The sequence below is a fragment of the Odocoileus virginianus genome, chromosome 17, assembly GCF_023699985.2.
Source record: "Odocoileus virginianus isolate 20LAN1187 ecotype Illinois chromosome 17, Ovbor_1.2, whole genome shotgun sequence".
Taxonomy (NCBI): Eukaryota; Metazoa; Chordata; class Mammalia; order Artiodactyla; family Cervidae; genus Odocoileus; species Odocoileus virginianus.
Window position 1 is genome coordinate 53,017,442 of NC_069690.1, and position 25,730 is coordinate 53,043,171.

Here is a 25,730-nt window from a genome sequence, read left to right on the forward strand (position 1 = left end):
GAGTGTGTCAGGCCGCTGTTGTGTGCAAGGAGGTCTGGTTGGTTGAGCTTCGGGGGCTTGGAGCCTGCTTGGAATCTGACCCGACAGCCACGGGGGAGCCAGTGTTGGTGGGGCTGTGCCCCTGGAAGCCCCTGAGGGCGAGGACAGAATCTTATTTGGACTTGGCAGTTAGGTACTGCCTGGCCTAGGGGAGGAAGACACAGGAAGTGAACTTCCTGTCCACCTGTAGGTGCCCAGGGCTGCCCGTGGCCCCACTTCTTGGCAGCTGCTCGCAGGAGCATGAATCTTTTCTAGAAAAGAGGCTGAGCGTCAGTTACCCTGATGAAGGATGTTCTTGATGCTGATGAACCTGCTGAAGGAAGATCACACTGGGATGAGGCTGCTGTGTCCTCCGAACCGAGGGCTTCCTGGGGACCCTCCAGCTGCGGGTGCTGCACCCGGGAAAGGCAGGGCGTCACATGCTCCCACCTTCCCTGTTTTCCTTCTGAGAGGGAGCCGTGGATGGGCCTCACCCCAGCTCTTAACTCCTCGGCCACACCCGCTCACGGGGAAGGGTGTGGGGTGCGGCTCTTTGGGGCCTGAGATTGTTAGGTGGTGGGTGATGGAGTGCGAGCCTTATCAGCACTGCAGCTGGAGGCCTGGGGTGTGGTGAGCCAGACAGGCGGATCCTGCCACTGTTCAGCTGGTCCAGTTTAGGCAAGTTACCTACTTCCTCACCTTTGAAAAGGGGATCATAATGGTCCGTTTGACATCAGGTTGTTGTGATAATTAAATGAATTAATCTGTGTCAGAAGGCTTCAGACACTGCCTTGGGGGGGGGGGGTGGCGCTGAGCCACCTCCCTTCTCAGCATTATTGTCATGATTATTATCACTATTATTCTGAACCCCATTCTTTCGTGGTGGTGGTAGAAGTGTAGAGTGTACAGACAGATTCTTGTGTTTCTTTTATTTTCTGTGAAAGCATTTCCTCTCTGGGTCTTCCACCCAAACCAAACCCATTAGACAAGTCCCTGGACACCAGGAAGGGAAGCCAGCCGGGGAGAGGGCTTCTGCTGCCGGCCTGAGCTGGAGGCGGTGGAGTGGCGGGAGCTGGCATCCCCTCTCCCCTCCTGTTCCCGAGGAGCTGGGGCTCTGCCTCCAGGCAACCAGGGCCGGCTGCACAGGCCGAGACCCCGGAGGTGTGTAGGAACACAGGGCTCTTCATGGCTCTGATACCGGTGTTGGGGGCGGGCAGCAGGTACTGTGAGAGCCTCTGCCTCCCCTACCCTCATTCCTGGGCTTATAGCTCTACCTGGAAAATTGTGTGGAGAGAAAGTGAACTGGAGGGCAGGAGGCGGGGCAATGTTGTGTGTCAGCAGGACCACTCCTTAAAGTGGGTCCACATTGCTCTGGCTCAGCCCCCCAAATAGAGGGGCAAATAAGGATGCTTCCTATCGGTGGAGCTCTTAGGCCATGCCCAGTGTTGGGCAGGTCACCATGCCAAGGCCGTCTTGGTTTATCCTCACAGGCTCACCCTGGGAGTCGGGTACCAGGACTGGCCCCATTTCACAGGAGAAGGTCGAGTCACTAACATCTGTTCATGTAGCTGGTTGGGGGCTGGCGGGGTGGCAAGGATTTGAACCCAGACCGTCTGGCCCATTGGGGAGAGGATGGTGTGGTCGGGAGGCAGGTTATGGACGACAGTAGGGACCTCACCTGTCTTATTCCGGAAGTTTGGGAGGACCTGCTAGGACAAGGGCGTGCCGCCTACAGCTAATGGCAGTGGTGACTGTGGTGTGGCATTCCTGAGCCCGGCAGCTGCCTGCGGCAGATGCAGTCTCCGTCGCAGCCGGCCAGGCACCTGGGAGGCGGTGCGCGGCAGGAGGGGCCCTGTAGCCCTCCCCTGGTTCCGGAGTCTTACCCCCTTCCCCGCCCCTCCACGTGGCATCCTTGCCTGCGTGTTTCTCCAGCTTCCGTGGGCACAGGGAGAGCAGAGGCTGCAAGAAGACACTGGCCGCACCCGCGGGGTCTTGGCACGCCGCACTCCCGATGCACAGGGCCCAGCCCGGGGAGTGGGGCACCGCGGAAACGCGTAACCAGAAAGCCTTTACTGGAAAGAAGCAGGCAAACCCTGGAATAGAACACACATGTTCCCCACTCTGCGGGGCGCTTGGGACCCGGTAGCTCCTGCACAGAGCCCCTCTGATTGACCTGCTCCTCTCTGGCGTGGGACCCCCGAGGGCCAGCTCCCCACAGATGCGGGCTGTTCTCCAAGTATGGGTACCACGCTCTGTGCTTTGTTAAAAAGCACAGGTTGGCAAAGAAGCTCTGATGGTTTTCTGTCTTTGAAACCTTCGATCCCTCCTGGGCTCCCTGCAGGTGAGAGTTCTGTGGCCAAAACAGCCGGTGTCCTTGCCGAGGCTCCAGGTCTTGGTCAGCGTCCAGGTCCCTGGGCTCGGCCAGGGCTGAGCCGTGGGTCTTTGTCTTGAGGGGCGAGGGCTGCAGGGCCAGGCTGACACCTGGGTCCTGGCGTCGGCAGTCTCCACTCCGGCTTCTCGGTCATCTTGCTGGCCCTCACGGTGGGGTCATGGGTCTCACCTGGGTCCTCCTGCCTCTCCGCCTGGGACAGCAGTACTGACAGCAGCAGAAGCCGCAGGCAATCAGTAGCAGCAGCAGCACAGTGGCTGGAGGGGTTGGGGGACAGCAGAGAGCACGGGAAACTCAGGGTGGGGGAGAAAGCGTGCCCACCTCACTCCTGAGGAAGCCCCCGCGGGGGCCTGGAGGGCCTTCCCCAAAGGTCTGCTTACTGGTCAGAAATGCCGAGAATCTGGCTAGAGGAGTGACTGTCCCCACGCCGGCCCCCAGAGCTCTTGCTCCCTTCATCCCTGGGTTGAGGTCCCGGGAGCACCCCTGGGCCCTGGTTTTCACACCCCATCCCCAGGGGCAGCATGTTGGAGGATAGGGGGAGATCCCCTGCCCCACCACCCTCTGGAGACATCTGTTTCTCCTCCTCTGTCTGGGGGACCACCCAGCCCTCCGACTGGCACCACGGTTTCCTCTCCCGGACGCGAGGAAGAGCCCTGGGTGCTGAGGAGCCTCCGGGAGCCCCGGCTTACCTGTGAAAACCACCAGGACCGAGAAAGCCAGGATCTCCACGGGCTCGGCCTGCGGCAGCCTCTGCAGCTTAAGCAGCAGCCTGTCCCCGATGGAGTGCAGCTCCTGCACGAGGCTGCCGGCGGCCATGCTGCGCCAGGTCCCTGCCGGGCGCCTCCCGGCCTGCAGAGCAGAGAGAGGGCCTGGCGTCCCCGCGGAGCTGGCTCACCCACCCCGGCCCGCAGAACGGGTTTGTCAGGCCTCACCCATCAGAGTCCGGTGGCTCACCAGGGAGGAGGGGCGCCGCGGGGCCCCTCGCTCAGTGCTGGCACTGCCCCTGCCCGGGACACGGGAGGACGGGGAGCCCGAGGCCCCGCCACAGGGCTGCCGGGCACAGCCAGCCCTGGGAGGGCTCTGCCAGTCAGCCAGGGTCAGCCATGCTTGCTGGCTGTGAAGGTGACTGCCCTGTTCCGCTCCTTTGTTTTGGGACACAACTAGGTGTTGTCAGGGTGTCTGGTATGGACACAGCTCCCCGGTTGGTTTCCTGGTGCAGACATGGGGCTCTGGGATCCCAGCCTGGCACCCTTACTTTTCATCACTTTTGGGGACAGTGGGTCAGGTTCTCCCGGGAGTGGGCTCATGGGGGCTGCTGGCCAGGGTTGGCCAGAGGTGAGAGCTGACCGTGGCGGGGAGGGGGGGGAGCGGCGATCTGAGGCCCCCTGGGGTCCCCCACCCCTCTCATCAGCCCCGTTTCTTTCCTCATTCAGTGTCTTCCTGTGAGAAGGTGGGGTGACACAGTACTCCTCCAGTTTTCCCCAAGGAGTCTTCTCTCAGAGTGGGACCAGGCGTCCCCGGGAGGGTGTAAGCGCCCTGCTCTTGCTGGCTGGGACTTGCGCTTCTGGCTCTGAAGAGGGTCTCCTCCGCTCCCCCACACCCCTGCCCCCTGAGTGGCCGGTCAGCCTCCAGGCCCCGTGACCCAGGGCTTCCTCTGGTCCGTCCTGCCTGAGGGGCCGAAGGTGAAGGCCCAGGCCAAGTCAGTGAGTCAGGGCACGTTATGCCCCAGACTCTTCCTCTGGCGCCTCACCAGTGGGCACGAGGGAGCCAGCGCCTCCTGATCGAGGGCTCATGAACAGCCTGGGCCAACCCAGCCTCAACCTGTTCACCGAGGCGGGGCTGCTGGCAGCCCGGGGCCTGCGCCAGACATTAAGCTCTTGTTACCGCTGCCCCGTCCCTGCTCTCTGCCTGGCAGGTTTGCCCAGAGCGGGCTGCGGTCAGCCCCGGCCCTGCCACCACAGAGTAGCGTCCTCAGAGCTGCCTGGAAAGTCATCGGGCCCTCTGCGCCGCCCTTGGCTCCCTGCCCTCTCTGGCACGTGGCCTTTGCTCGAGGAGGAGAACCCCCCTCCTGCCCAGCGCTTCCTTCTTGTGCAGCTCTGGTCGGTAGAAGGTGGGACCTCCTGGTGGCCTGCCCCGCAGTCCTCCAGGGTCTGGACGGTGGCTGGCACAGGTGCCTCCTTCTCCACAGGGTACCTGCTCCCGTCTGGCCAGCCGGCCCCCGGAGCACAGCATTTGAATCATCCCGGGTTTGATGCTGCCGGCCTCCTCCCTGCTTTTGTGACTTGGAGTTGCTTTGTCTCTCTGGGTCTGTTCCTCCCCTCATTTTACGTGAAGACGGGGTGCCTGCCTTGAGGCTGGTGGGAGGGAGGGTTGACCACAGCACCGGGCTCCAGGAGGGCCTGGGGCACGTGGTTCCGCTCTGGGCGGGGAGAGGCCAGACGACCTTTGGGGGCAGTCACGGCCCCCTCCCCACATACGCCATCAGTGGCCTTCCTCCAGCACCTTTGGGGGTGTCGTCTGCGTCCTTCATGCCAGGATGTCTGTGGTGTGTGAGGTGAAGGAAGATGGTAGGGAGCCAGCTGGAGGCGGGCAGCTGTGTTGTAAATGATGGTGGGGGTAGCAGGCAGGTGGAAATGGCTCCGTGGAGGACTGGATGGTTCTTGTCAGAGGGTGAAGCTCCTGGAGTCAGAGCCCCCCAGCTTTTCCCACGCCCCAGCCCAGGGTCCGCGTCTTTCTATAGAGGAGATCAGGAACCCAGTCTTCCAATGTCCTGGGAGTCATAGGATTCTAGAATGCCATGTGTCATCCCCTTCTGCCTTCTTTCTTTTGCATATGGGGACCCTGAGACCGGAGAGAGGAAGGGACCTCTCCTCGGTCACACTGTGCCTCCCTGGGCTCTTGTCCCGGGCAGTCTGCTCTTTGCAGACAAGATGAGTCAGCCCAGGAGCCGCGCACCGAGGGCCTGGCCTGTGTGACAGGCTCAGCACAGGACCAGGGCTGTGCCCCACCCACACGTGGGAGTCTGGAGCACAGCGTCTTCACTCACCGGGCTGCACCTGCTCTTTGAGAACCTCCTGTGACTTGTCACCAAAGGGCAGATCTCGCAAGTCTTTCTGTGTCAAGTTCACGAGCACCCCTTTCCTCAGGTCACACCGAGCAGACCTCCTCCCTCGGCCCAGAGCCGCAGACGTGTACAGGAGGGTGGTCCTGGGCCCCTGGGCATCCCACTCCCTGGGTTTCCTGGAGGATGGGAGCCTGCCCACCTGACCCATTCCAGTGGGCCAACCGAAGCCCTCAGGGAGCTTGCACCAGGCTTCCGAGCTGGGCTGCTCTTGCTTCCCTTCTTTAGCTACACTTAGCCTGGCTTTCTCAACTTGATTGGCCCAGGGCCTGCATTGCCTAATGGAGCCATCAGAGGTACTCCAGAGAGGAAGCGGGCACGCGGGCTGGCAGGGGGGCTTTTCCACTTGTGCCCCCGTGCCTAAAGGCTCAGGAGGGATTGCAGAGGGGGTGGCTCCAGTTCTGAGTGAGAGGTTGCTTGGAGACTCTGGTCAGTCGGGGTGCGGAGTGGGTGCAGGTGTGATCCCCAAAGTAGGGAGGAGGAAGGTGGAGCGGAGGCTGAACTGCTGTGCAGGAAAGACGGGGCCTGTTGGCCCTCCAGGGGTTAGGAAGTCAGAAAGCTGCAGACTCATGCCCGGGGGACCCGGGCCCCACTCTGGGAAGAGCGTCAGTCCATGCCAGCCGCAGGCCGCAGACTCACACAGCCGGGGCCTGTGGGGACCTGAATCGGCCAGCTGCACCTGGGTCAGCCCCGGGGTGCCCTTGGGATCCCGTCTGCACCAGGGATAGCAGTGGATCTGCCCTGAGGACCGAAGCCCCCTGTGCTCTCCAGTTGCTATTTCATCCTTTCCAGCTTGGCCTTGAGTGGAAGGCGCCTTAGTGGGGCCCAGGGGGGAGTTGGAGGGCCTTGGACAGCTAGAGGGTGGAGGCACATTCCAGCAGGTCCCAGGCGGCCTTCCCAGCACGCTATTTAAAGCAAGGCCAAGGGGGCCTGACGCCGGGTGCCCCATATAACCAGCGTCGTCAGGTGACCACGTGGCCGTGGCCCAGCAGTTGCTCAGCAGGGAGCCGTCAGCATTCCCAGCTGTGGCCCGAGGAGAGGGGGCACTCTGGGAGGGCTGCCTCTTGTCCCCTTAACCTTCCTCCCGGGTTTGGAGGGAGATGGGCAGGGAAGCCCTGTGGGCTTCTCTATGGGTTTTGCCCGTCTTCCTAACTCAGGTCCGCCACACTCCTTCCCAGGCTGTACTTCCTGCCCATGAACCAGGGAAGCTAGAGTATCGCCCAGCCCCACGCCTGGTAGCACCTCGGTGAGGAGCAGCCAAAACAAGTGGTGGCATTCCCTGGCTCTTGGCCCGCGTGGCCCTTCATGGCCCTGCCCCAGCCAGAGGGGCAGCCCGCAGAGCAGGGAGATGAGCCAGGCCGAGGGAAGGCTGGCAGAGCCGGAGGGACTCGGACATGTGCCTTTGGGAGGCATCTCCTGGCACAGAGGACCTTGCAACCGAGCAGGCAGGCATCCTGCAGGCCAGACAGCTGCCACCTGGTACTGAAGTGGCCCTGTTTCCTTCTTGCCAAACTCCAAGTCCAGACACAGCTGCCTGGGGAGAACCCAGCCTGCGGGTGTTTGGTGACTGATAAGGGCATGTTGGTGCCTCAGGGTTCAAGGGCTTCTTGCCCTGCCTTGTTATTTTATCATGGTGGGTTTCATCCTTACTCCTTACTTGTTGGAGAAACAACCAGAATGAGGCATAACTGAAGTCCGTGGGCGTCTTAGCAGATTCCCAAGGCCTAACCAGCAGAGATACCCACTGTGCACTGTGCTTCCGGCCTTGGCCCCACCTTGCTTGTGTTTGGGGGGCCCTGTCCACTTGCATCCTCTGGGTCTGGGGACTCTGATCCCTGCCTACCTGCCTGAGCCATCTTACAGTGGCTCACCGCTGCGTCCCTCCCTCGCTCAGCATCTCTATCCCCTCTCTCTATCATCACTGCCCATCGCTGCAGGGCTTTTACCTCCCCAGCCCGCAGCCCAGGCCAGTTCCTCAGCGGAGCCAGGAACACACAGACTGATCTTTGGTTTCCACTTTAACCTGGGTGGTTGTTTTCTTTCCTAGTAGATGTGGACTTGTTTGCCTTGGGAAAGACATCTGGGGGGTGGGGGTGGCTGGGGAGGGAGCCTTTAATGCTGCTTGTGTGAGGACAGGGAGGTTGGAGCAGTGGGGGGGTCCGCAGTGTGGTGGCTGCAGTGGGCCCAGTACTGGGGCGGGGCAGCGCACCCCCAGCTTCGCTTCCACCCTACCCTGGGGTTGGAGCCCTCAAGCGCTGGCCTGGCGCTCAGGGAGATTTGGGGGCTCCTGGAGATCTCAGTGGGTGCTGGGAGGAGGACCTGGGCCTGGCCCCACCCCAAGCCAAGAACACCAAGCACCCCCAACAAGAGGTGGCAGCTGCTGCTCTTGTTCAGGACATCCGCATCCTGGGTGGTTTGAACTGGCTGGGCCTCCTCGACTGGGAGAAAGCAGGGACTTGATCCCGCGGAAAACGGGAGGCTCAGTGGGCAGGCGATGGCTCCCTCCCCGACCAGGCCAGCCAAATCCCTCGTTTAAGCCCCCTGAATAGAAAAGGCTTAAACTAACTTTTGTCGAGTAAGCAGGCACCCCGGGCCCCTCTGCCTGCTCAGCAAACGGGGAGAAAACCACCCCGCACCGAGGGGGCTGTAGCCTCAGCCCGGGGCCCCTACTGGGTCCCAGCGAGAGAAGGGAGAGCCCGGTTTTCGGGGGAGGCTGTCTGGAGGCTGTGCCCAAGTGTGTCCCCCAGGACCCTCTTCTCCGTGTTCATGGTGGATCCACCCTCGAGGCAGGGGACCCTGGCGGCGCCCTTCCCTCCACCCCCCTCCTCTGTGACCGGCCACTCACCTGCGAGTCAGGTGTGGCGGGGGCGGCCACAGGTGCAGGGCTGCCAGCGGCCCGAGTGTCTCCCCCGCCTGCCTCCCTGGTCGGCTCACACCTCTTCCTTCCTTTGCGGACGCGTCTCTCCTGACCCGGGGCTGTGCTCCCCGGGTGCCTCTGCTCAGCTCAGCAGAGCTCCTGGCTGCTGACAGCCAGCCGCTGTCTCGGCCTCCCTCCGCTTTTTTGTTGTTGGTCGTCCTGGAGATCCAAGTGTCACATTACACAGGGCAGCCGCTCAATTGGGGAGCCAGGGCCACCGCTGTCCCCGGGGGGAGTCCCTGCTGGGACGGCGTCCTTCAGGTTTCCTGTGCCTGCTCCCTGCCCCGAGGTCTGCGCAGCCCTCCTGTTCCTCCTCCTCTTCCTCTCCTCCCTCCGGGCGGCTGTGGGCTGGGCCTGGGCTGCGAGCTGATGAAAGAGGAGGGCGACTCGCACGTTCCCTGGCAAGGATGACCTCTGGGAGGCTCCACCTGAGTGGCAGAGTCGGGAGGGAGGGGGGCCTGCAGCTCTCCAGCCCTTTGCACCCCGCGGCCCCCTTGAGAGGGCCCATGGCCCTCAGCCCCCAGTCTGTCCTTCAGGCGACTCCCCAGCAGGTCCTCCTCCTCTCTTCTCCCGGGAAAGAAAGTGGGGGAGCTGCCAGACCACCCAGGCCGTCAGCCCTCTGGGGCGGCATCTTGGGGAAGGACTTGGGAGTCCCGAGTGACCAGGGAGTCGCCCGGGCTTAGCCCGTCCCTTGGGGGTGGCCCTGGAGGAGAAAGGACACTGCTGATCTTTTCTCGACAGTGTCCGCTGGGGCTGTCTCCACGCTCCTGGCCCAGCCAGCAGGGACAGGCTCCACATCAGCCCAGCGGCCAGCGGGGCTGTTTGACATTTGGCTGGTCGTGCCACCCCAGCAGACCAGGCGGTGCCCGGAGCAGGACAGGGGCCGACCCCAGCCCGCATCTGTGAGCAGTCAATGGAGCCCTTTGAGTGTGAGCACAAAACGCCAGTGAGTCAGGGCTCGGGGGAGGGCACAGGGAAGGAAGCCAGGCTTGTGGCCACACCGCTCGGATGCCAGAGCGTCGCAGAGGCTGGACAGGCGGCCACTGTGCGGTGGCACAGACTTGGGCAGCGGGATGAGCAGCGTGGGTTTGGGTGCGGCGGGAATGACGCCCTCTGGTGGCCGCAGCCAGCCCACCTTTCCCCAGGGCTGTGTTCTCGGAGCTGGCCCCTGGGTCTGCACTCTTCAGCCTGTTCCTTGCGGCCCCAGGCAGTGCTCGAGTTTAAGTCCTGTCCCAGCTACAGCAGTGGTGCCAGCTCTTCTTGTTTTTGGGATGTGGTACCTGGATGGCCTTGCCTCTGCTCTGGCCTCTCCAGAGGCTTTGCCCACCCCGTGCCTCATGCCTGCTGCAGGGACCACTGTTTCTAATGGCCCAGATGGAGCTGTGCCCTCCCCTCCTCCCCTGTCTCTACATCTGCCCCAGTGATCCACTGGGCCCCCACAGGAGAGACTGCTGGAGGCTGGCACCCCAAGGGGGCTGTGGTGGGTCAGGGCAGAGGAAGATGTGAGGAGGAAGACCACAGCCAAGGCTGGGCTCACCAGTGCCCAGCATGGGGTGCCAGCCCAGAGCTGCCTGGTTCCTGCTCCCAAGCAGTCTCCCGGTTCCGGGCCGTGTACACTGGGTCAGGCAGAGGCTTGTTGGGGACGACAGGGAGGAGTCGCCAGGAGACAGAAGCGGAGCAGAGCACTGAGGTGGGGGAGGGCCATTTCCTGCTGTTCCCTCTCCCCAGCCCCACTCAGCAAGAGTAAGGAGTGGTAATAAGAGGCCTAAGTGCTAAGTGCTATGACGCACTTCAGAGCGCTGTCTCGGCTCTTACGCAGCCTGAGGGGCCAGGGCTCTCCTTGTACCGGGTTGTAGGCGTGTTGTGCTCGAGGTGCCTAGGCTTCATTTCAGGAGGTCAGATTCTTTCCCCAAGGACACAGCCTCAGCTATAGAGTCAGTGTCTGCACCCAGAGGCGATGCTTCTCCCAGGGTGCCCCACTACCAGAGGATGGAGAGGGGGCTGGGGCCCGGAGCCTGGAGGAGTGCTCCATGGAGAAGCAGAAGAATGGGGTTCGTGCCCTGGCTCCCCGGGCACGTGTGTTGCATGACTTTGAGGAATCTTCAAAGCTCATTGTCCTCATCTCTAACATGGGCACCCCACCCTGCCCAGTGATGCCTTGTGAGGCTTGCGTGAGATGCTGGCCACAGTGCCAGACAGCCATGCTCAGCCAGAGTTTGGGGATCGGGTAAACGAACGCTGGCCCGAGTGGGTCCCTCACCACCCCTGCTCCAGGTGCCGCCATGCCGCCATCGCCAAGTACTTCGGGGATGCGCCCCCCGCCTGCACCAAAGGCTGTGACTGCTGCCAGAACCCCACGGGCGTGCGGAAGCAGTTGGATGCTTTGGAGCAGAGAAGCAGCTGGAACAAGACCTGCATTGGGCCCTCCCAGGGGAACGGCTATGACCCCGAGCTGTACGAGGGAGGCCGCAGGGGTTATGGAGGCTTTAGCAGGTAAGAGGCTATGAGGCCAGGGCTCCCCAACCCACTGGAAATAGTCTGGCATTCTCTCCCTGGGGCCAAGACCAGATCAGAAGTGACACATGCCCCCGCCCCGAGGGCCACGCTGGGGCCAGGACGTCAGTGTTGCCCCCAAGTGTCCAGGGCATCAGAGACATCACTGCTCTACCAGACGCGTGATGGGAGTATAAAGCCCAGACCCAGGACGGCTCACGCCCAGCCTGTTGCCTAGGTATGATGAAGGGTCTGGAGGCAGCGGGGACGAGAGCAGAGACGAGGCCCAGAAGCGGGAATGGAATCTCTTCTACCAGAAACAGATGCGCCTGCGCAAGGTGAAGGGGGTGGGGTTCAGGGGCTCTGGGGCTCTGGGTGGCCCCTGCTCACACCCTCTCAGCCCCTCTCTGGTGCTGGACTGGGAGCTGTGTTGCTATGGGGCAGGATGGCTCACAGGACTTCATGTCATCTTCCAGGGCAAAGATCCCAAGACAGAGGAATTCATACCCCCAGGTCAGTACAGAAATGTACCCTGGGCTGGTCCCAGGGTGTGGGTGGAGGATGCCTCTTTGGGGGATCGGGGATGCCAGAGAGCAGGAAGTAGGGTGGCAGGACTCGCCTCTCCTCCACAGATGAGGACTGTCCCCTGAGAGAGGCTGCCAGTAGGAAGATCCCCAGGCTCACTGTGAAGGTAAGAGGTGGGCAGCTCCCCACACCTGCCCCCAGGCTCTCCCCCAACCTGGGTCCTGTGTGACCCCCTTCTCGCCCCGATGCAGGCCCGTGAGCACTGCCTGGGGCTCCTGGAGGAGGCGCTGAGCAGTAACCGCCAGGCCGCAGGTTCCGCTGATGGGTGAGTGTCGTCAGCCCCCAGCTTGTTTGGGCATGCGTGTGTGCTCTGTCCCTCAGTTGCATCCAACTTTCTGCAGCCCCGTGGACTGTAGCCTGCCAGGCTCCTCTGTCCATGGGATTCTCCAGGCAAGAATACTGGAGTGGGTTGCCATTTCCTCCTCCAGGGGATCTTCCCGACCCAGGGACTGAACCCACATCTGCTGGATCTCCTACATCGGCAGGCGGGTTCTTTACCACTGAGCCACCTAGGAAGCCCAGTTTATTTGGGCACCTCTCCCCAAATTGTGACTCATCTTCTTCCCAAGGGGGTGTGGGTCTTCACACAGCCCCACTGGGGGGAAGGCTTGGCCATGAAAGGCTGCCAGGAACTGCCAAGGGACAGTAAACCACAGCGCCCACAGTCCAGGCTGGAATCCCTCTGCCCAAGGCCATTCCCACCGGGCCCTGAAGCCATCTCCAGGGTCCCCTTGGGGTATCTCACAGGGCTGCCCTCAGGCCTGACACCTTAATCTCATTGCTGCCCTCAGACTTGACCTCCAGGCCAAGGCAGTGGAGCTGGAACATGAGACGTTCCGAAATGCCAAGGTGGCCAACCTGTACAAGGCCGGCGTGCTGAAGAAGGTAGGCGTGCTGAAGAAGGGGTGGGTGGGGCAGCTCCCCACCCAGGGGGCCACATATTCAGGGAGAAGCCCGACTTCCGTCCTTCCCTAGCTGCAAGGATTTCTAGCTAGCCCTGTGGGGGCTAGGACTTGCCTGGTGTCCAGTTGCCTGCAAGCATGGGCCACGGAACCCACTCATGGAAAGCCTAGAGCTAGCACGTGCCAGCCAGGGCATTCCCCCCTCCCTCCCTGCCCCAGGTGGCTGAGATCCACAGAGCCTCGAAGGATGGGCAACTCTACGATGCAGGAGGTGGCACCAGCAGCTGCAGCGCCCAGGCCGAGCCCCCGGAGCCCACCGAGCGCGACATCCTGCCCGCCTCCCAGGTGTACCCGGTGAGCGGCGTCCTCGAGTCTGCCAAACCGACGGCGCCCCGGCCCCTCGCCCCCTCGCCCTGAGTAATGGCACAGTCCTTGCTCCTCCTGGCAACACAGCCTTGACCCTTGCTCTCCCCTGCTCTGGAGCCCCCACAGCACCTCTCTCACCAGCCCGACCCCCAAGCCTCGGCCTGCCCAGCCTTGCCTGCCCAGGCCCTCACGGCCACACCTGGACCCGCCAGCGAGCGCTGGAGGGCCTGTGGTCAGCAGCGTCTCTCCTCCTCGCAGCTCAAGCCCAAGCGGGTGGGAGCTGGTTTCCCCAAAGGCTCCTGCCTGTTCCAGACGGCCACCGAGCTGATGGAGAAGACATGGGTCCCAGAGCAAGAGCCCCGGCCTGAGCAGGGTGGCGAGCAAGGGGCCTCCAGCCGGCCCTGTGACCACCAGGGTGCGGAGTGCGCTGAGCCCCTCCCTGGGCCCCGAGCAGAGGGCCCCGGGAGCGGTGCTGTTTGTCTGGGGCCCTCCCCTGAGGAGGAGAGAGGCCCCACCCGGGGCAGCCCCACCGCCAAGGCCCGGGTCAATAAGAGGCAGCAGCTCCTGGCCGCTGCGGCCCTCAAGGATTCTCAGAACATTGCCCGCTTCTTCTGCCGAAAGACCAAGAGCCCGCCCCTGCTCACTGCAGCCCCAGGGGCAGATAGCACCAGCGCCTCCCACGATGGGACGGGGGGACCCCCGACGCTCCTGGAGAAGGGCTCAGGGCAGGAGGATGGAGCCGTGGGGCGTTTGGCTGCACCCCCCGAGACCACAGCGTGTGCTGAGGAGGGCCCGAGGTGAGCGCGTCCCCTTGGCCCCCTGGGTCTCTGCAGCGTGGCCAGTTCCTGCCATGGGCTTTACTGGGCTGCCCAGGCTGAGGGGCAGAGGCGACTGGACCTGACGCCTGCTCCCCCTCTGCCCAGTGCCTGCCTGCTCAGAGACCAGAGGCCCCCCGAAGGCCAGCCCAGCCCCACAGAGGGGGCACAGAGAGGCAAGCGGCCCAGACCTCAGCAGGTACCAAGAGGCACAAGGCTGCCATGCTGGAGCTTGCTTGGGGAGGGGCCTGAGACAGTCGTCTCCGCTGTCCACATCCCAGGGCAGACGGGCCGGGCTAGACGGAGCCAGCGGGCGTGGAGGCCCAGTCTGCCAGAAGGAGGGAGGGGCCCAGAACAGGGGACTCCAGAGTGACCCTCCACTGTGGCCCTGCCCAGGAGAACCCGGGCAGCCAGGCTCAGAAGAGGCCTCGCCCCTCAGCCAAGGCCTCCATCCTAGCTGAGGTGAAGGGCAGCGTCTCAGCCAGTGACCAGAGCCCCTCGAGCCCCCGGGGCTCCTGCCAGCGCTCGGCGCCCAGCGTCTCCCTGAAGGAGGCTGCAAGCGTGGTGGTCAGGTGCCTGACCCCCTTCTACAAGGAGGGAAAGTTTGCATCCAAGGTAGGGTAGGCGGTGGGGCCTGTTTTCCCCTGAGCCGGGGGCACTGGGGTGCGGACGGGGTGGGGGAAGTGCGAGCCCAGGACAAGACAAGGGGGAAGCTAGCCAGCCCAGAGGCCTGCGGCCCCCTCCAGGGCCTCCCTTGCTCTGGGCCGTGGCGTGGGCGGCTTGGGGCAGGCCTGTGCTCCTGGCCCCTCCACACCCTCTCTCTCCAGGAACTGTTTAAAGCCTTCGCCCGCCACCTCTCACACTCGCTGACCCAGAACCCCTGTCCGAGGAGAGGCGGTGAGTGTGAGCAGCACCGGCCGGGAGGGACGCGTGGGGGCTCCGCTGGGAGGGGACTGGCCCTCACGCCCACCCCCCGCCTTGAATCTAGTGAAGGAAGAGGCACAGGACATCATCAAGCAGTTGTTTCACAGCCGAGCCCGGTGCGAGAGTGAAGCCGACTGGCACGGCCTGTGTGACCCGCAGAGATGACCGAAGGGGCCCGCGTTCCCGCGTTCCCGCCCGCCCCCAGACTCCAGCGTGGCCCACCCGGCCTCGCTCAGGACCAGGGATGGTGGGTGGCCTGCTCTCCGGCTCTCCCCGCTTCCAGCCACACCTCACTTTGGAAATGGGCCTGGACACCTCCCAAAGCGAGGTCAGCCCACCTTTCTTTTTGCTCACAAAGCCTGAGGTCCTCTTTCTCCTCGCCTCCCTGCCTCCCTGGCCCTCGTGGTTGGGTTTTCTGGGCCAGATCCCCAGGTGAGAAAGGGGCATGTGGTGTGGCGGCTGCCGGGGAAGAAGAAGGAAAATGGTCCCTCCACCTCTTAAAACACTTTAAACTCAGGGCGAGGCCCAGCAGGCCAAGGCTATGGAGCCGACTCAGGAGGAGCCCCTGCTGCCCTCAGTCCACCCCACCGCCCTCTCCCCTCATGATGCTGCCTGCAGCCCGGCCCAGGGGCAGAGCTCGTGCCAAGAGAGTCAGCAGCCCGCCCTGCCCGACTCAGCTCCTGGTCAGGAAGGCCAGGAGGGACATCAGCATTTACAGGAGAATAAAGTGTCCGGTTGGTTCTGACACGCATGCGCTCAGCCCCATTCTCTCAGGAGTTTTATTTCCTCAGCAGCTGCTCTTCCCAGGTCTGGGCACGTGCTGATGTGGGGCCAGGGCCCAAGTGGACATCTCCCCCAGGCTGGGTGACCCCCCAGACACCCAAGCCGAGTTCCTGCAGTCCCCACTGCAGGCCCACCCCAGAGTGAGGCTTGCAGCACTTCCCCAGTTGAAGTCACCGTAGCAACCCCACTGTGGGCCGTGCTACAGTGGATTCCAGGACAGCCAAGCAGTGAAGTCCAAACCAGACTGGCCTGACTGCACCCAGAGGAGACTGTCCAGCGGAGACGTGGGCCGGGGAGGGGTCCCGTCTCCGTCTCTGCCCCCCCGGCTTGGGTGCAGCGCAGCCGCTAACTGGAAGGAGGGTTGCCGTCCAGCAGGAAGGTGATGGTGTGCTTCAGTTCCTGGGCCTGTGCGGGCGTGGGCACATGAGGGCAGGGCTCCCCCACCAGCCCCCCGCCTTTGTCCCCCAGCCCTGCCACGCCAGAGCCCTGGGCAGCAGCCTGTGCTCAGGCAGCCGGGCACACTGGGCCTGGGTGAGGCACTTGCCACCTTCTCAGGGCGTGTGGAGGCCACCCACCTGCGGAAGCTCAAACCAGATGGTCTGGGGGCTGTTGGCTGAGCCGTAGTTGAGTTCCAGGCCAGGGGAGCCCTCTGCCTCCAGCGGGCTCAGCAGGTGGAGCCGCTGCAGATCCCTCAGGGCGATGGAGCAGCACAGCTCCTGGGGGTGGGGTCAGTGTCGGGGGTGGGAGACCAGTGCCCCGAGGGTGCCCAGGCCGGCACGGGGGCAGGAGCCCGGCCCACCTGGGAGCTGGGGTCCATGAGGACGAGGTGCTGGCGGTTCAGCCCCAGGAGGCCGGGGCTGGGCAGGGCCGGATTGCTCACTCGCAGAACCGTGTAGACCGTGTACCCGAAGAGGGGCAGCTCGCTCACGGCCTCTGCAGACAGACAGCAGGGCTGGTGGAGAAGCTGCTCAGCCCCTCTACCCTTGCCCCTCCTTCCTGGGTGCCCCCTTCCCCGCTCCCTGGCTGTCCCCCTGCCCCAGACCCACTGATGAAGCTGATCTGCGCTTCCTGGGAGCTGCATCCTTGTAGCTGCCTCAGTTCCCGGCCCAGCAGGCTCTTCACAGTGGCCATGTTCATCTGCCATTGCTGCTGCCTCGGCAAGTAAGCCAGGAGGTCTTGCCTAGGACACAGCCTGGTCAAGTGAGGCTGGGCAGACAGCTGGTGCTAAGTCAATCAGCCAGTGACTACCATGGGTGAGACCAGGGACCCAGACACATGGATGAGGTGTGGGCCCTGCCCTGGAGGAATGTGGGGCGGGATGGGGGACAGGTGTACATAGCCCGCTGGGTTAGGGCCATGAAGGGCACCAGTGGCCTCGACTTTGGAGGAGGGGGTAAAGGGGTGGCAGGAGGCATGGGGGCTGCGTTCTGCTCACTCTGAGGGGAGCTCCTCCTCATTTCTGCTGAGCCGCTGCAAGGCCGCCAACCTGGCGAGCCGGGCGTCGTCCTGGGGGCTGAGCCCCAGCTTCCCCTGGAGGTAGTCCCGCAGCACCTGAGCGGGCGGGGGCGGCTCCTGAGCCTCGGGCCCACTGCTGCCACCCGCTTCTCCTTTGAGGGCAGGCCGTCTTGGGGGGCCCCTGCCCAGGCAGCTGAGGCTGGCACCACCATGCAAAGCTGACCTGGCCGTAGTGGGTGCTGATGTAGGTGGGATTGTCAAAGTGCAGCCGGGTCTCCCAGCCGAGCCGCCGACTGTGCAGGCTCACGCCCGGACCCCCCAGCACGCTGTTGAGGTACTCCTGGGGCCACAGGGGCCGGACCAGCTCACCTGCGCGGGGAGTCCAGGTTGACAACCAGAATGGGCTTACCAGGGTCAAGCCCCGCCCACGGCCTTGCCAGGCCCCGCCCACGGCCCGGTCAGCCGCGCCCACGGCCTTGCCAGCTCCAGGCGTGGGAACTGCCTCCCTCAAGGCCACAGTAGTGGAATCCACCTGGACCATGCTTCCTCACCAGCCCGGGTGGCTCACCGTCGCCTTTGACGAGGAAGAGGGCAAACTCCTGCACTTCCTGGGGGTCCGTGATGCCCATTTGCCTGCACAGCTCCTCCAGCACCTCTGCTGCCACCTAGAGGTGTGGACAGGGCTGCGACGGGTGCCGGGGAAGGAACGGGGCTGCGGGGGTGGGGGGTGTCCCAGAATGAGACCCATGGCTTCCTGTGTCTCCCCGCCCCCGTGGCCCTGCACTCACTGTGAAAGTGCGGATATTGGTCTTGTAATCCACACCCCCAGGCAGGTGAATTAGGACCAGGTGGACTACTTGTCCTTTCTGCTAGGGCAAGCGCAGGGTCAGCCCACCCGTGGAAAGAGGCCCAAGCTCCTACCCACAGGGAGTCCCGGAACACCACCCGGCCCACACCCCCAGTACCAGGAAGGCCTGCATCTCGTTTGGGGAGGGCAGCCGCCGGCGCCCTCCATACTTGACTGTATGTTGGAGGTGCTCCTGGCTGCTCTGGGCCAGCTCTGCAGAGAGGAGCCAGGCCAGGCCATGAGCGTCTCTCAGCCCCTCCCTGAGCTGCCGAGACCCCAGCCGGGAAGCCCCTCCCCACCGGCACCTTGGCGAGGGCCCCAGTCCTGCAGAAACTTGGTCACGTAGGGCATCAGTGTGTTCGATGGGGGGACATAGCCCGTGAGGAGGCTGAGGAAGCGCCAGCCTCTTGCACAGAGTTTCCTGCAGGGCAGAGGGCCTGGGCTTCAGGCTGGCCAGGCTTCGGCACTGTGCTTTCCCTGAGAGGCCTGCCCCTGCTCCCCTACCCCCGTCCCCCACTCACGGCCGGGGGTGTCCTGTGACCTGCTTGATGGCCTGACAGTAAACCTCGTCCCTGAGATCCTCCTTCTCCTGGCAGAGCTGTGGGGACAGGAGGGACACGGCAGTGGGGATGGCGTGGGATCTGAGGTCAGAGAGATCCTGCTAATGGCCACGGTGGGGGCAGGGGGGCAGGTCCGGGTGAGAGCCCACAGTCCTCTGTCGGGCTTGGTCTCACTCGCCTCAACAGCATCTGCACCTCTGGCCATTCGCCAAGTCACCGACTTCACCCGCTTCCAGGCTGAACTGGGTCCCGTCCTCCTCCTCTGGTCATCTCGGCTGACTCCCCTCACCTCCGGGACCTCTAGAGGCTGCAGTGCCCTCGGGCCTCTGTCTGAACTTACTCCCTGGTGACCTGATCTGCTCACATCTGCTCATGACTCCCCGGGCCTGCCTCCAGCCCAGACCCTCCACTTGAAGACTGGGACTTCAGACTTCATGTGTCCCCAACAGATTCCGCCACAGGCCAGCCCTGCTCCTCACTCAGCCGTCCTTGTGGGAGACCAGCCAGTGCCCTGGCCAAAGCCTTGGTGTCATCCTTGGCCTCTCTGTCTCACGCCCCACGTGCACTTCATAGCAAACCCTCCTGCTGCCTCTGGGCCTGAGCCAGCACCATGTCTTACCTAGGATCATGGCAGTAACTTGTCCCTTGCCCGTAAACTCCCAGAATTGCAGATAACAGCCAGAGCAAACCCATGAATTGTAAGCCACATCTGTCTTTCAAACTCTCCAGTGCTTTCCCCGATCTTGAAAACTCAGAAGTCCTGACAGTGGACAGCAAGGCCTCCGCGCCCTGGATCCACTGTCCTTGGTCCTCACCTTCCATTCCCCATCGCTCGCTGGGGCCAGGCTCCTCCTCTCACCAGCCCACACGCACTGCCCCCAGGTGCTCAGGCCTCACTCCCTGGCCTCCTCCAGGTCTCTGCTCCAAGGTCATCCTGTCACCAAGCCTGCTGCACCATAGCAGCCCTGCCCCTGCTCTATCGCATTCCACGGTGCTCTTGGCCCCAGGCAAGCTAAATCATGGTTTACTGACCGTCTCCTCTAGGTTGTAGGCTCTGTGGGGACTTGACCAACTTGGCCAAGTTGTCCTGAGCCCAGCATGTAACAGGTGCTCAGTGAATATTACTGGATGATTTGAGCATGTAGCGACCAAGGAGAGGGGATGCCCTCAAGGCCCAGCAGGAAGACCAAGAGGGGCCCCCAGGGCTCACTGTCTTCCCTGCAGCTTCTGGCACATTCAGCCCGTGCTCACCTTCAGCAACCCGTAGAGGAGATCCAGCTCATTCTTGCCCCGCGGCTTGGACTGGTCCCCCATAAACTGCATCAGAGCTGTGGGCAGGACACGATGCATGGTGAGCCAGGACAGGGGCCTAGTCCTGGCTTGTGCTGCCATCACTATGAGGGGCCATCTCGTGCCTTGCTGTCAAGATGCATGGGAGCCAGGCGGAGTGGCAGTCCCGGCCTTACCAGTGAGACAGGGTTCAGAGATGCTGTGGGCCCCAGGGCTACACAGAGCGCAAAGCAAGCCGGATCCACCACTGCCTTCCAGCCCAGACCCCACACAGGCCGCAACCACTTGAGCATGAGTAGAAGTGGGGGGGGGGGGGCATGCGGCACAGGAGCCACTGGTGCGCCTCTCCAAGAAGGCAAACCAAGAAGGTGGCTGGACTCCTAGGTTGCAGGCACAGGGACCCAAGAAGCTGTGGCCACTCACCCTGGAAGCTCTCCACAGCTTGCCTATTCATGTCCTCGTCGCTGAAGCTGATGAGCGATTCCTGGATGGGAGCCTGCGGCCAAAGAGGCTGGGCTGTAGGTCTGGGGCCGGTGGGGCAGGGCCCGGGGGCAGGTCCGCAGGCCTGGCTCCCCCCCACCGTCCCCTTTACCTTGCTGTACTGCACCAGGCTGGCCATGGCCTTCTCAGCATCTCCACCGATCTGGGCCGGCCTGAGGGGGCACGGGAAGGGCATACCCACTAGCTCAGCCCTCCCACCCCCATCCCAGGCCGGGTCTGGAGGGTACAGAGAGCCTTGGCCTGGGGGGCTTTAAGCATGGAGGCCTGCTTCAGGGGGACTGAGGATGGACTGACATGGGGCTGTGGGGAGGGCAGGAAGGGCACTCACAGGGTCTGGGGTTTCCGGAAGTAGCGCAGGGCAAACTCCTGCATGGTGTAGTCGGAGTCCGTGGGCAGGGCGACGTAGGCCACGGAGGGGGACAGGCTGGTGGCCGAGTTGTCACTGCACGCCTGGCTCCAGGGGTGGGTGGGCAACTTAGGAATACAGGAGACCTGGTGCCACCCAAGGGTCCGCTGGCCTGTCCCGAGGCCCTGCCCCAGCCCCCAGCCCCGCCCACCCCAAGAGGAGCAGGCAGAGCAGCTGCAGTGAGCACACCACCAGAAGCCAGGAAGGTCAAGAGCCGTTTATTGAGCATTTTCCAGGCGCCACTGAACTAGGTACCACGAGAGGCAGACAGCCCCGCCCCTGCCCACAGGGAGCTCACAGTCTTGCTGGGGAGAGACAGGGAAAGAAACCGGGAGCGGGCGGAGGGGCAGCACCAGGCCAAGCGCTGCCCACCGGGCTGGGGGGTGGTCCTCAGCTGCCCGGGGGCCACGGAGCCCTTTTCTCAGCTCCTAGTGAGGCCTTGCCTCTGCCTCTCCCGTCTTCCTCACCTCCGACGCCCTATCCCACTCTCTGCGCTGCAGCTGACCCTTGTGCCCCTGGCCGCTCCTCTGCTCTGTCGAGAAGGACGAGTCCGGAGCAGCTGCTGGCTGCACGATGTCAGCAGGGAAGAGTCCGGAGCGGCCACCGGTGGAGCCGAACTGCCAGCCTAGAGATGTCCAAGGATGGAGTCTCACCCACCCGGCCTCCCCCGCCCCGGCCCACCGGAGGTGCCACCTTGTCTGCCCGCCACCCTGCTCGCCCCGTGGGTACCTGGCTCCAGGGTAGCCACTGGCAGCAGCTTGATGAGGTCCCCACGTTGGAAGCTGAGGAGACTGTGGTCGTCGGTGATGTAGCTCCGCAGGGCGATGACGTAGCCGGAGTCCTGCAGGCAGGCGGGCGGGCGGGCAGGCGGGTGAGGGGCCAGCCTGCTTGTGACCCCTTCCTGCCTGTCCCCCCTGCTCCCCTGCTGGCCTCACTCTCCACCCAGCGTCCCTGACTCCAGGCAGCTCGAAGGAGCATGGCTGACAGCCCCGAGACCAGCCAAGGTGGCCTGGGCAGCAGGCAGCAGCGGTGGAGGCCCCCTGCCAGCCCACACTTGCCTTCTTGAGCTCGCTCAGGAAGAGCTCGACCATGGCCTTGATGGCTCCCGCCCGGGCCGTGTGCAGCACCAGCTGTTCACTCTTCAGCGACAGCTCCAGGGTGGAGCCGGCCGGGCACTCCACGCCCAGCACCTCAGCAAAGCTGCGCCAGGGTGACGGCATGAGCCGGGGGGCCGTTCCACCAGCCCGCCCCAGCCCCGGTCCCCACTCACCTGTACGAGCAGAGAGTCTTCAGCTGGTCGGGGTGCAGGCTGGGGCCCTGGGTCACCTTGAGCAGTCTCAGCCCCCGGTGGGACACAGCCAGCAGCTGCACATCGCTGCCGCTCTCGCCCTGCCCGGAAGGCGGGTGGGTCATAGCCCGGCTCCCGGCTCCAGGCCACCGTCCACCCAGCCCTCCCCGGCTCTCATCCTGCTGCCAAGGAATCCAGCTGGCACCCAGTCCACTGCCATCCCCAGCCTCACTGACCGAGACAGGGAAGAGGCGGGAGAAGTAATTGGCCCAGTTGTCCCTGGCGGCCAACACAATGCGCTTCTTGACGCCGTCCTCAGCCGTGTCCAGTGAGTCCAGGCCCACCTCCAGGTCTCCTGCGGGCAGGAAGAGCCCCAGCCTGTCCTCAGGCTGCTTCACAGCGGGGACCCCAGCATTTACTCCCTCCCTTTGGACAGATCCAACCCCCGTCACTCCAGCTCCCCGAGCCTCCCGTGGCTCCTGGACCCTACCCAGCAGGTCTTTCATCTTGCGCCTCTCGTCCCGGGAGATGCGGATGCAGGACTCAGCAAAGGTGTCCCTTAGGATCTGGGGGCAAAGCCAGGCATTCGCCACCCGGTCCCGACGCCTCAGCCCGCCCCAGATGCAGCCACGCATGCAGGAAAAGCTGCAGGGCCCCCATGGGCACGACGCTGAGGGACGCAGGGGCTTCCAAGCTCAGGGCCACACCCACGCGGAGCTCCCGCCTGCCCCCCCAGCTGCCTGCACTAGTCGGGCTGCTGCTCCTCCTTCAGCTAAGCGTCCCTAAAAGAACAGACCTGGGGGAGGAGGGGGTGCTGTAGAACTGGGGGGAGCAAACACGAGCCTCTGGGAGCATCCACAGTTTGGCAGGCAGGCGCCAGTGAGCACCTGCTGTCTGCCTGGCCTGTGTTGGGTGCTGCATATGCTTCATTTTGGATCCTCGTTATGAGTCAAAAAGGGGCTTCCCTGGTAGCTCAGACAGTAAAGAATCTGCCTGCAATGTGGGAGGCCCAGGTTCGACTTCTGGGTCGGGAAGATCCCCTGGAGGAGGGCATGGCAACCCCCTCCAGTGTTCTTGCCTGGAGAATCCCATGGACAGAAGAGCCTGGCAGGGCCACAGTCCTTGGAGTCGCAAAGAATCGTACAGGACTGAGAGACTCACACACAGAAGTCAAACATGGTCCTCATTCTGAGGGATGTTGTGAGGAGTAAATAAAGGAAGGCAGGACTTGAAACACACCCGCGCCCCATGGTGGTAACCTGGCCAGGGGTGGGGAGGGTGGTCTGTCTGCACATAGCGCAGCAGGGCTGGGTGCTCACCTGCTCACAGAGGAGGCTGAGGCAGTAGGGGTGGCCGAAGTTCTCCCGCGGGTAGAACACCTGGACGGGGGCACGGGAGAGTGAGAGTGGGCGGCGGTGGTCCCCCCGCCAGCCCGGCTCTTGCCCCACCTCGCCTCCTGGGCTCAGAGGAAACCAGGCAAGGAGGTGGGCAGTGGGGAGCCGACGCTGGGGTCCCAGGCTGGCTCCCCCACCGCCTGTCCCTCGTCCCCCACCCAGAGAGGCCGGGTTGAAGCCCACCCTGGTGCCCACCTCCTTGCGCAGGAACAGCCTCCAGGGGGCGCTGGCATAGGAGAAGCACACGCTGCCTGAGGGCACGAGCAGCTGGGTGGAGACCCCCTGGTCCCCCATGGGCTCCACCAAGCCTGGCGGATGGAGCGGCCAAGGAGCATCGGGCGTGGGCCTGCCTGGGGGCATGGGGTGACGGGGGCACAGGCAGAGAAGGCCGTCCTCCCCAGAGCCCCTGCACGCCGGGCCGGCGTCACCTCTGCCGCCTCCCTCCCATCTGCCGTCCCAGCGCCCGCCTGCAGCTGTCCCAGACATGCGTGGGCCCTCCCTGACCACGTCAGCAGGGCCACTAAGTTCCTGACGAGGCCAACGCCCTGTGTGTGACGTCCGTCTGTGCCAGACAGGCCCCAGGGGTGCCCCGGCCCTGCCCCCCGCGGGAACGCGGAAGCTGGGGCTCCTGGCCCACGGCTTCAAAGTCCGAAAGCCCAAGCTGCTGACCTCGGTGCTGTGAGCTCAAAGAGGTTCTTGGGAAGCCCCCCCCCACCGCGCCCCCCTCAAAGCCCACCGCACGGGACGTGGGGTTCCTTACTGCGGGGCTCAGCCGGAGGGCTCGCTGGCTCCCAGGGCGGGGGCAGTGGGGGTGCAGGCGGAGGCGGGAGTTTCTGGGCAGTGGGTGGGTTCTGGCCAAACAGCTCTTGAAGGGGCCCCTGCTTCTCCTTGATGGAGCTAGAGGGCATCAGCCGTGGTCGGGCCTTGGGTCGAGGGGCCACGGCCGGTGGGGGGGCCTTCCCTGGGCTGGGGGACAGCGTCTGGGGAGGCACAGGGAACACACACAGGCTCTGAGCCGGGGCCAGGGTCACCCCAGGGAGCCTCAGGAGGACTCCGGAGCAGGGCGGCCACGCTCTGGACCCGACGGCACCTCACCTGCGGGGGCGAAGAGGCACCACTGATCCCCAGCTTAGCCAGAGCCTCATCCTTAGGGTTGTTTTTCTTCAGGAAACTCTGGGAGGGCTTCCTGAAAGAAGGAAGAGGTCATGAGTTCACAGGGTGACTCTCTGGGGAGCGGTTAGCCCTCCTCCCTCCCCTCCCCCTTCCCCCGTCCCCCGGCACCTCGCTGGCTGCACCGGCACAGGCACGGGGCCAGGGCGGCTCTGGTACATGCGGATGATGTTGCGGATCTCCCTGCTGGGCTCTGCCCGCCAGGGCTCAGGGTCCGAGCTATGCACCACGGCTCTGCCCTCGGCTGGCCTGTGCCCCCTGCCAGGCCCCGCCTCCGTGGCCGGCTCAGCCTCAGCCTCCCGTTCAGCTTTGGCTGCACCTCGCGTCAGTGGTGGCGGCTTCTTCACCACCCGGGGAGGCGGAGGTGAGGGCCCTGCCCAGGAAGAGAGGAAAGACGTGAGACCCTATGCAGACCCGCAAAGGCCCAGCCTGCCCCCCGCCTCCTCACCACCTGCTCTCTGCTCCTCCTCTTCCGGCTCCTCGTCCTGCACCTCTGCCTGGGGGAGCTTCACCTTGGCTGGAGGCTTCATGGTCTTCACTGTGATCGGCTGCTGCCCTGTAAATGCCCCAGAGGGTCCTGCCTATTACCTTCCACTTGGCCCACCCCTCTGAGCTTCGCTGGTAGCTCAGACAGTAGAGAATCCCGCCTGCAGTGCAGAAGACCTGGGTTCGATCTCTGGGTTGGGAAGATCCCCTGGAGGAGGGCATGGCAACCCACTCCAGTATCCCTGCCTGGAGAATCCCCATGGACAGAGGAGCCTGGTGGGCTACAGTCTGTGGGGTCGCAGAGTCACACACGACTGAGCGACTAAGCACATGGGCCTCCTGGACGGGCCACCCTGACCAGAGGGCACCCCGCTGTGCCCTGGCCAGGCGGGGGCGGCGTCTGAGTCTCTGCGTGGGACTGCCTCCCCAAGGGCGCTCACCTAACTTCTGGAAATAGTCTCGTTTCTGCTGGAAGCTCCTTGGCCGTGGGCACCTGTCTTCAGCCTCCTGCAGGGTCTCCTGCTGGCAGGAAGGGGACGAGAAGGAGCAGCCCTGCCAGCTAAGTTGCCACTCACAGCACACGCACTTGGACCCGCCGGGCCGAGGCCGGGCAGCATCTCTTCTGCCTCGCCCTGTGGCCCCATCCCCAAGCCCCCACATCTCCCATGTCTGCAGCCCTGAAGCCAGCTGCCCATGGGCTCTACCATCTCCCCAGCCTTGGCTCCTCACCCTCAGGCGGGCACCTACCAACTCCAGGCCACTTTCTGGCTCCTTCCGGGGGGTGGGTGTCTTCTTGGGCTTGTGGGTGATGGCCGGAGGAGGCGAAGTTGGGGAGACTGCTCTAGGGGCAGGGGCTGGGGCTGGGACTGGGGCCTGGGCCGGGGCCGGGGCTGAGGTTGGGGTTGGGGCCGGGGCCGGGGCCGGGGCCGGGGCCAGGGCCAGGGCCTGACTCTGCTTCTGGAGTTGCTTTGCCTGCTGCTCCAGGGACAAGGTCATGGCCTGGGTGGTCATCTGCTGGGC

General features: G+C 64.1%; 3 protein-coding genes across 4 annotated transcripts in view; 1 reads left to right on the plus strand and 2 right to left on the minus strand.

The window, feature by feature from the left end:
* The window catches only part of RECQL5 (RecQ like helicase 5), a 29,254-nt gene extending 13,979 nt beyond the window's left edge, over positions 1-15,275 (plus strand). The window contains exons 9-20 of one of the 2 annotated variants that reach the window (XM_020885843.2): positions 10,720-10,938; positions 11,177-11,276; positions 11,415-11,451; positions 11,571-11,629; positions 11,715-11,788; positions 12,315-12,408; positions 12,645-12,779; positions 13,050-13,588; positions 13,715-13,805; positions 14,003-14,221; positions 14,434-14,503; positions 14,595-15,275. In XM_020885843.2, coding sequence (XP_020741502.2) covers positions 10,720-10,938; positions 11,177-11,276; positions 11,415-11,451; positions 11,571-11,629; positions 11,715-11,788; positions 12,315-12,408; positions 12,645-12,779; positions 13,050-13,588; positions 13,715-13,805; positions 14,003-14,221; positions 14,434-14,503; positions 14,595-14,695 — 1,738 coding nt within the window. In that variant the 3' untranslated portion in view covers positions 14,696-15,275. Of the gene's footprint in view, positions 1-9,186; positions 9,401-10,719; positions 10,939-11,176; positions 11,277-11,414; positions 11,452-11,570; positions 11,630-11,714; positions 11,789-12,314; positions 12,409-12,644; positions 12,780-13,049; positions 13,589-13,714; positions 13,806-14,002; positions 14,222-14,433; positions 14,504-14,594 lie in introns of those variants that run through there. The other variant, XM_070479955.1, reaches the window with a different exon arrangement.
* SMIM5 (small integral membrane protein 5) lies at positions 933-9,143 on the minus strand. The gene is made up of 3 exons (XM_020885846.2): positions 8,374-9,143; positions 3,097-3,256; positions 933-2,664 (listed from the first exon to the last, which is right to left on the minus strand). The coding sequence occupies exons 2-3, from the start codon at positions 3,221-3,223 to the stop codon at positions 2,555-2,557; spliced, it is 237 nt and encodes a 78-aa protein (XP_020741505.1). The 5' UTR covers positions 3,224-3,256; positions 8,374-9,143; the 3' UTR covers positions 933-2,554.
* Positions 15,276-15,291: 16 nt separating the features above from the next.
* MYO15B (myosin XVB) overlaps positions 15,292-25,730 on the minus strand; it is a 30,309-nt gene continuing 19,870 nt past the window's right edge. The window contains 29 exon segments of the mRNA XM_070478925.1: positions 15,292-15,718; positions 15,889-16,029; positions 16,113-16,246; positions 16,360-16,493; positions 16,749-16,864; positions 16,992-17,137; positions 17,337-17,433; positions 17,557-17,634; positions 17,734-17,828; positions 17,921-18,036; positions 18,137-18,213; positions 19,427-19,503; positions 19,889-19,961; positions 20,058-20,118; positions 20,295-20,440; positions 20,840-20,997; positions 21,102-21,213; positions 21,431-21,572; positions 21,643-21,761; positions 21,897-22,015; positions 22,151-22,226; positions 22,980-23,039; positions 23,250-23,362; positions 23,815-24,034; positions 24,150-24,240; positions 24,336-24,780; positions 25,151-25,232; positions 25,458-25,564; positions 25,661-25,730. Of these exon segments, the coding sequence (XP_070335026.1) occupies positions 15,659-15,718; positions 15,889-16,029; positions 16,113-16,246; positions 16,360-16,493; positions 16,749-16,864; positions 16,992-17,137; positions 17,337-17,433; positions 17,557-17,634; positions 17,734-17,828; positions 17,921-18,036; positions 18,137-18,213; positions 19,427-19,503; positions 19,889-19,961; positions 20,058-20,118; positions 20,295-20,440; positions 20,840-20,997; positions 21,102-21,213; positions 21,431-21,572; positions 21,643-21,761; positions 21,897-22,015; positions 22,151-22,226; positions 22,980-23,039; positions 23,250-23,362; positions 23,815-24,034; positions 24,150-24,240; positions 24,336-24,780; positions 25,151-25,232; positions 25,458-25,564; positions 25,661-25,730 (3,465 nt within the window). The 3' untranslated portion in view covers positions 15,292-15,658.

Excerpts from the sequence above, each read along its gene's own strand:
- SMIM5 (XM_020885846.2), bottom strand. The coding sequence starts at position 3,223 with ATGGCCGCCGGCAGCCTCGTGCAGGAGCTGCACTCCATCGGGGACAGG. Across the intron at positions 2,665-3,096 it reads GGTCCTGGTGGTTTTCACAG|CCACTGTGCTGCTGCTGCTA; the intron begins GTAAGCCGGGGC and ends CAACCCCTCCAG.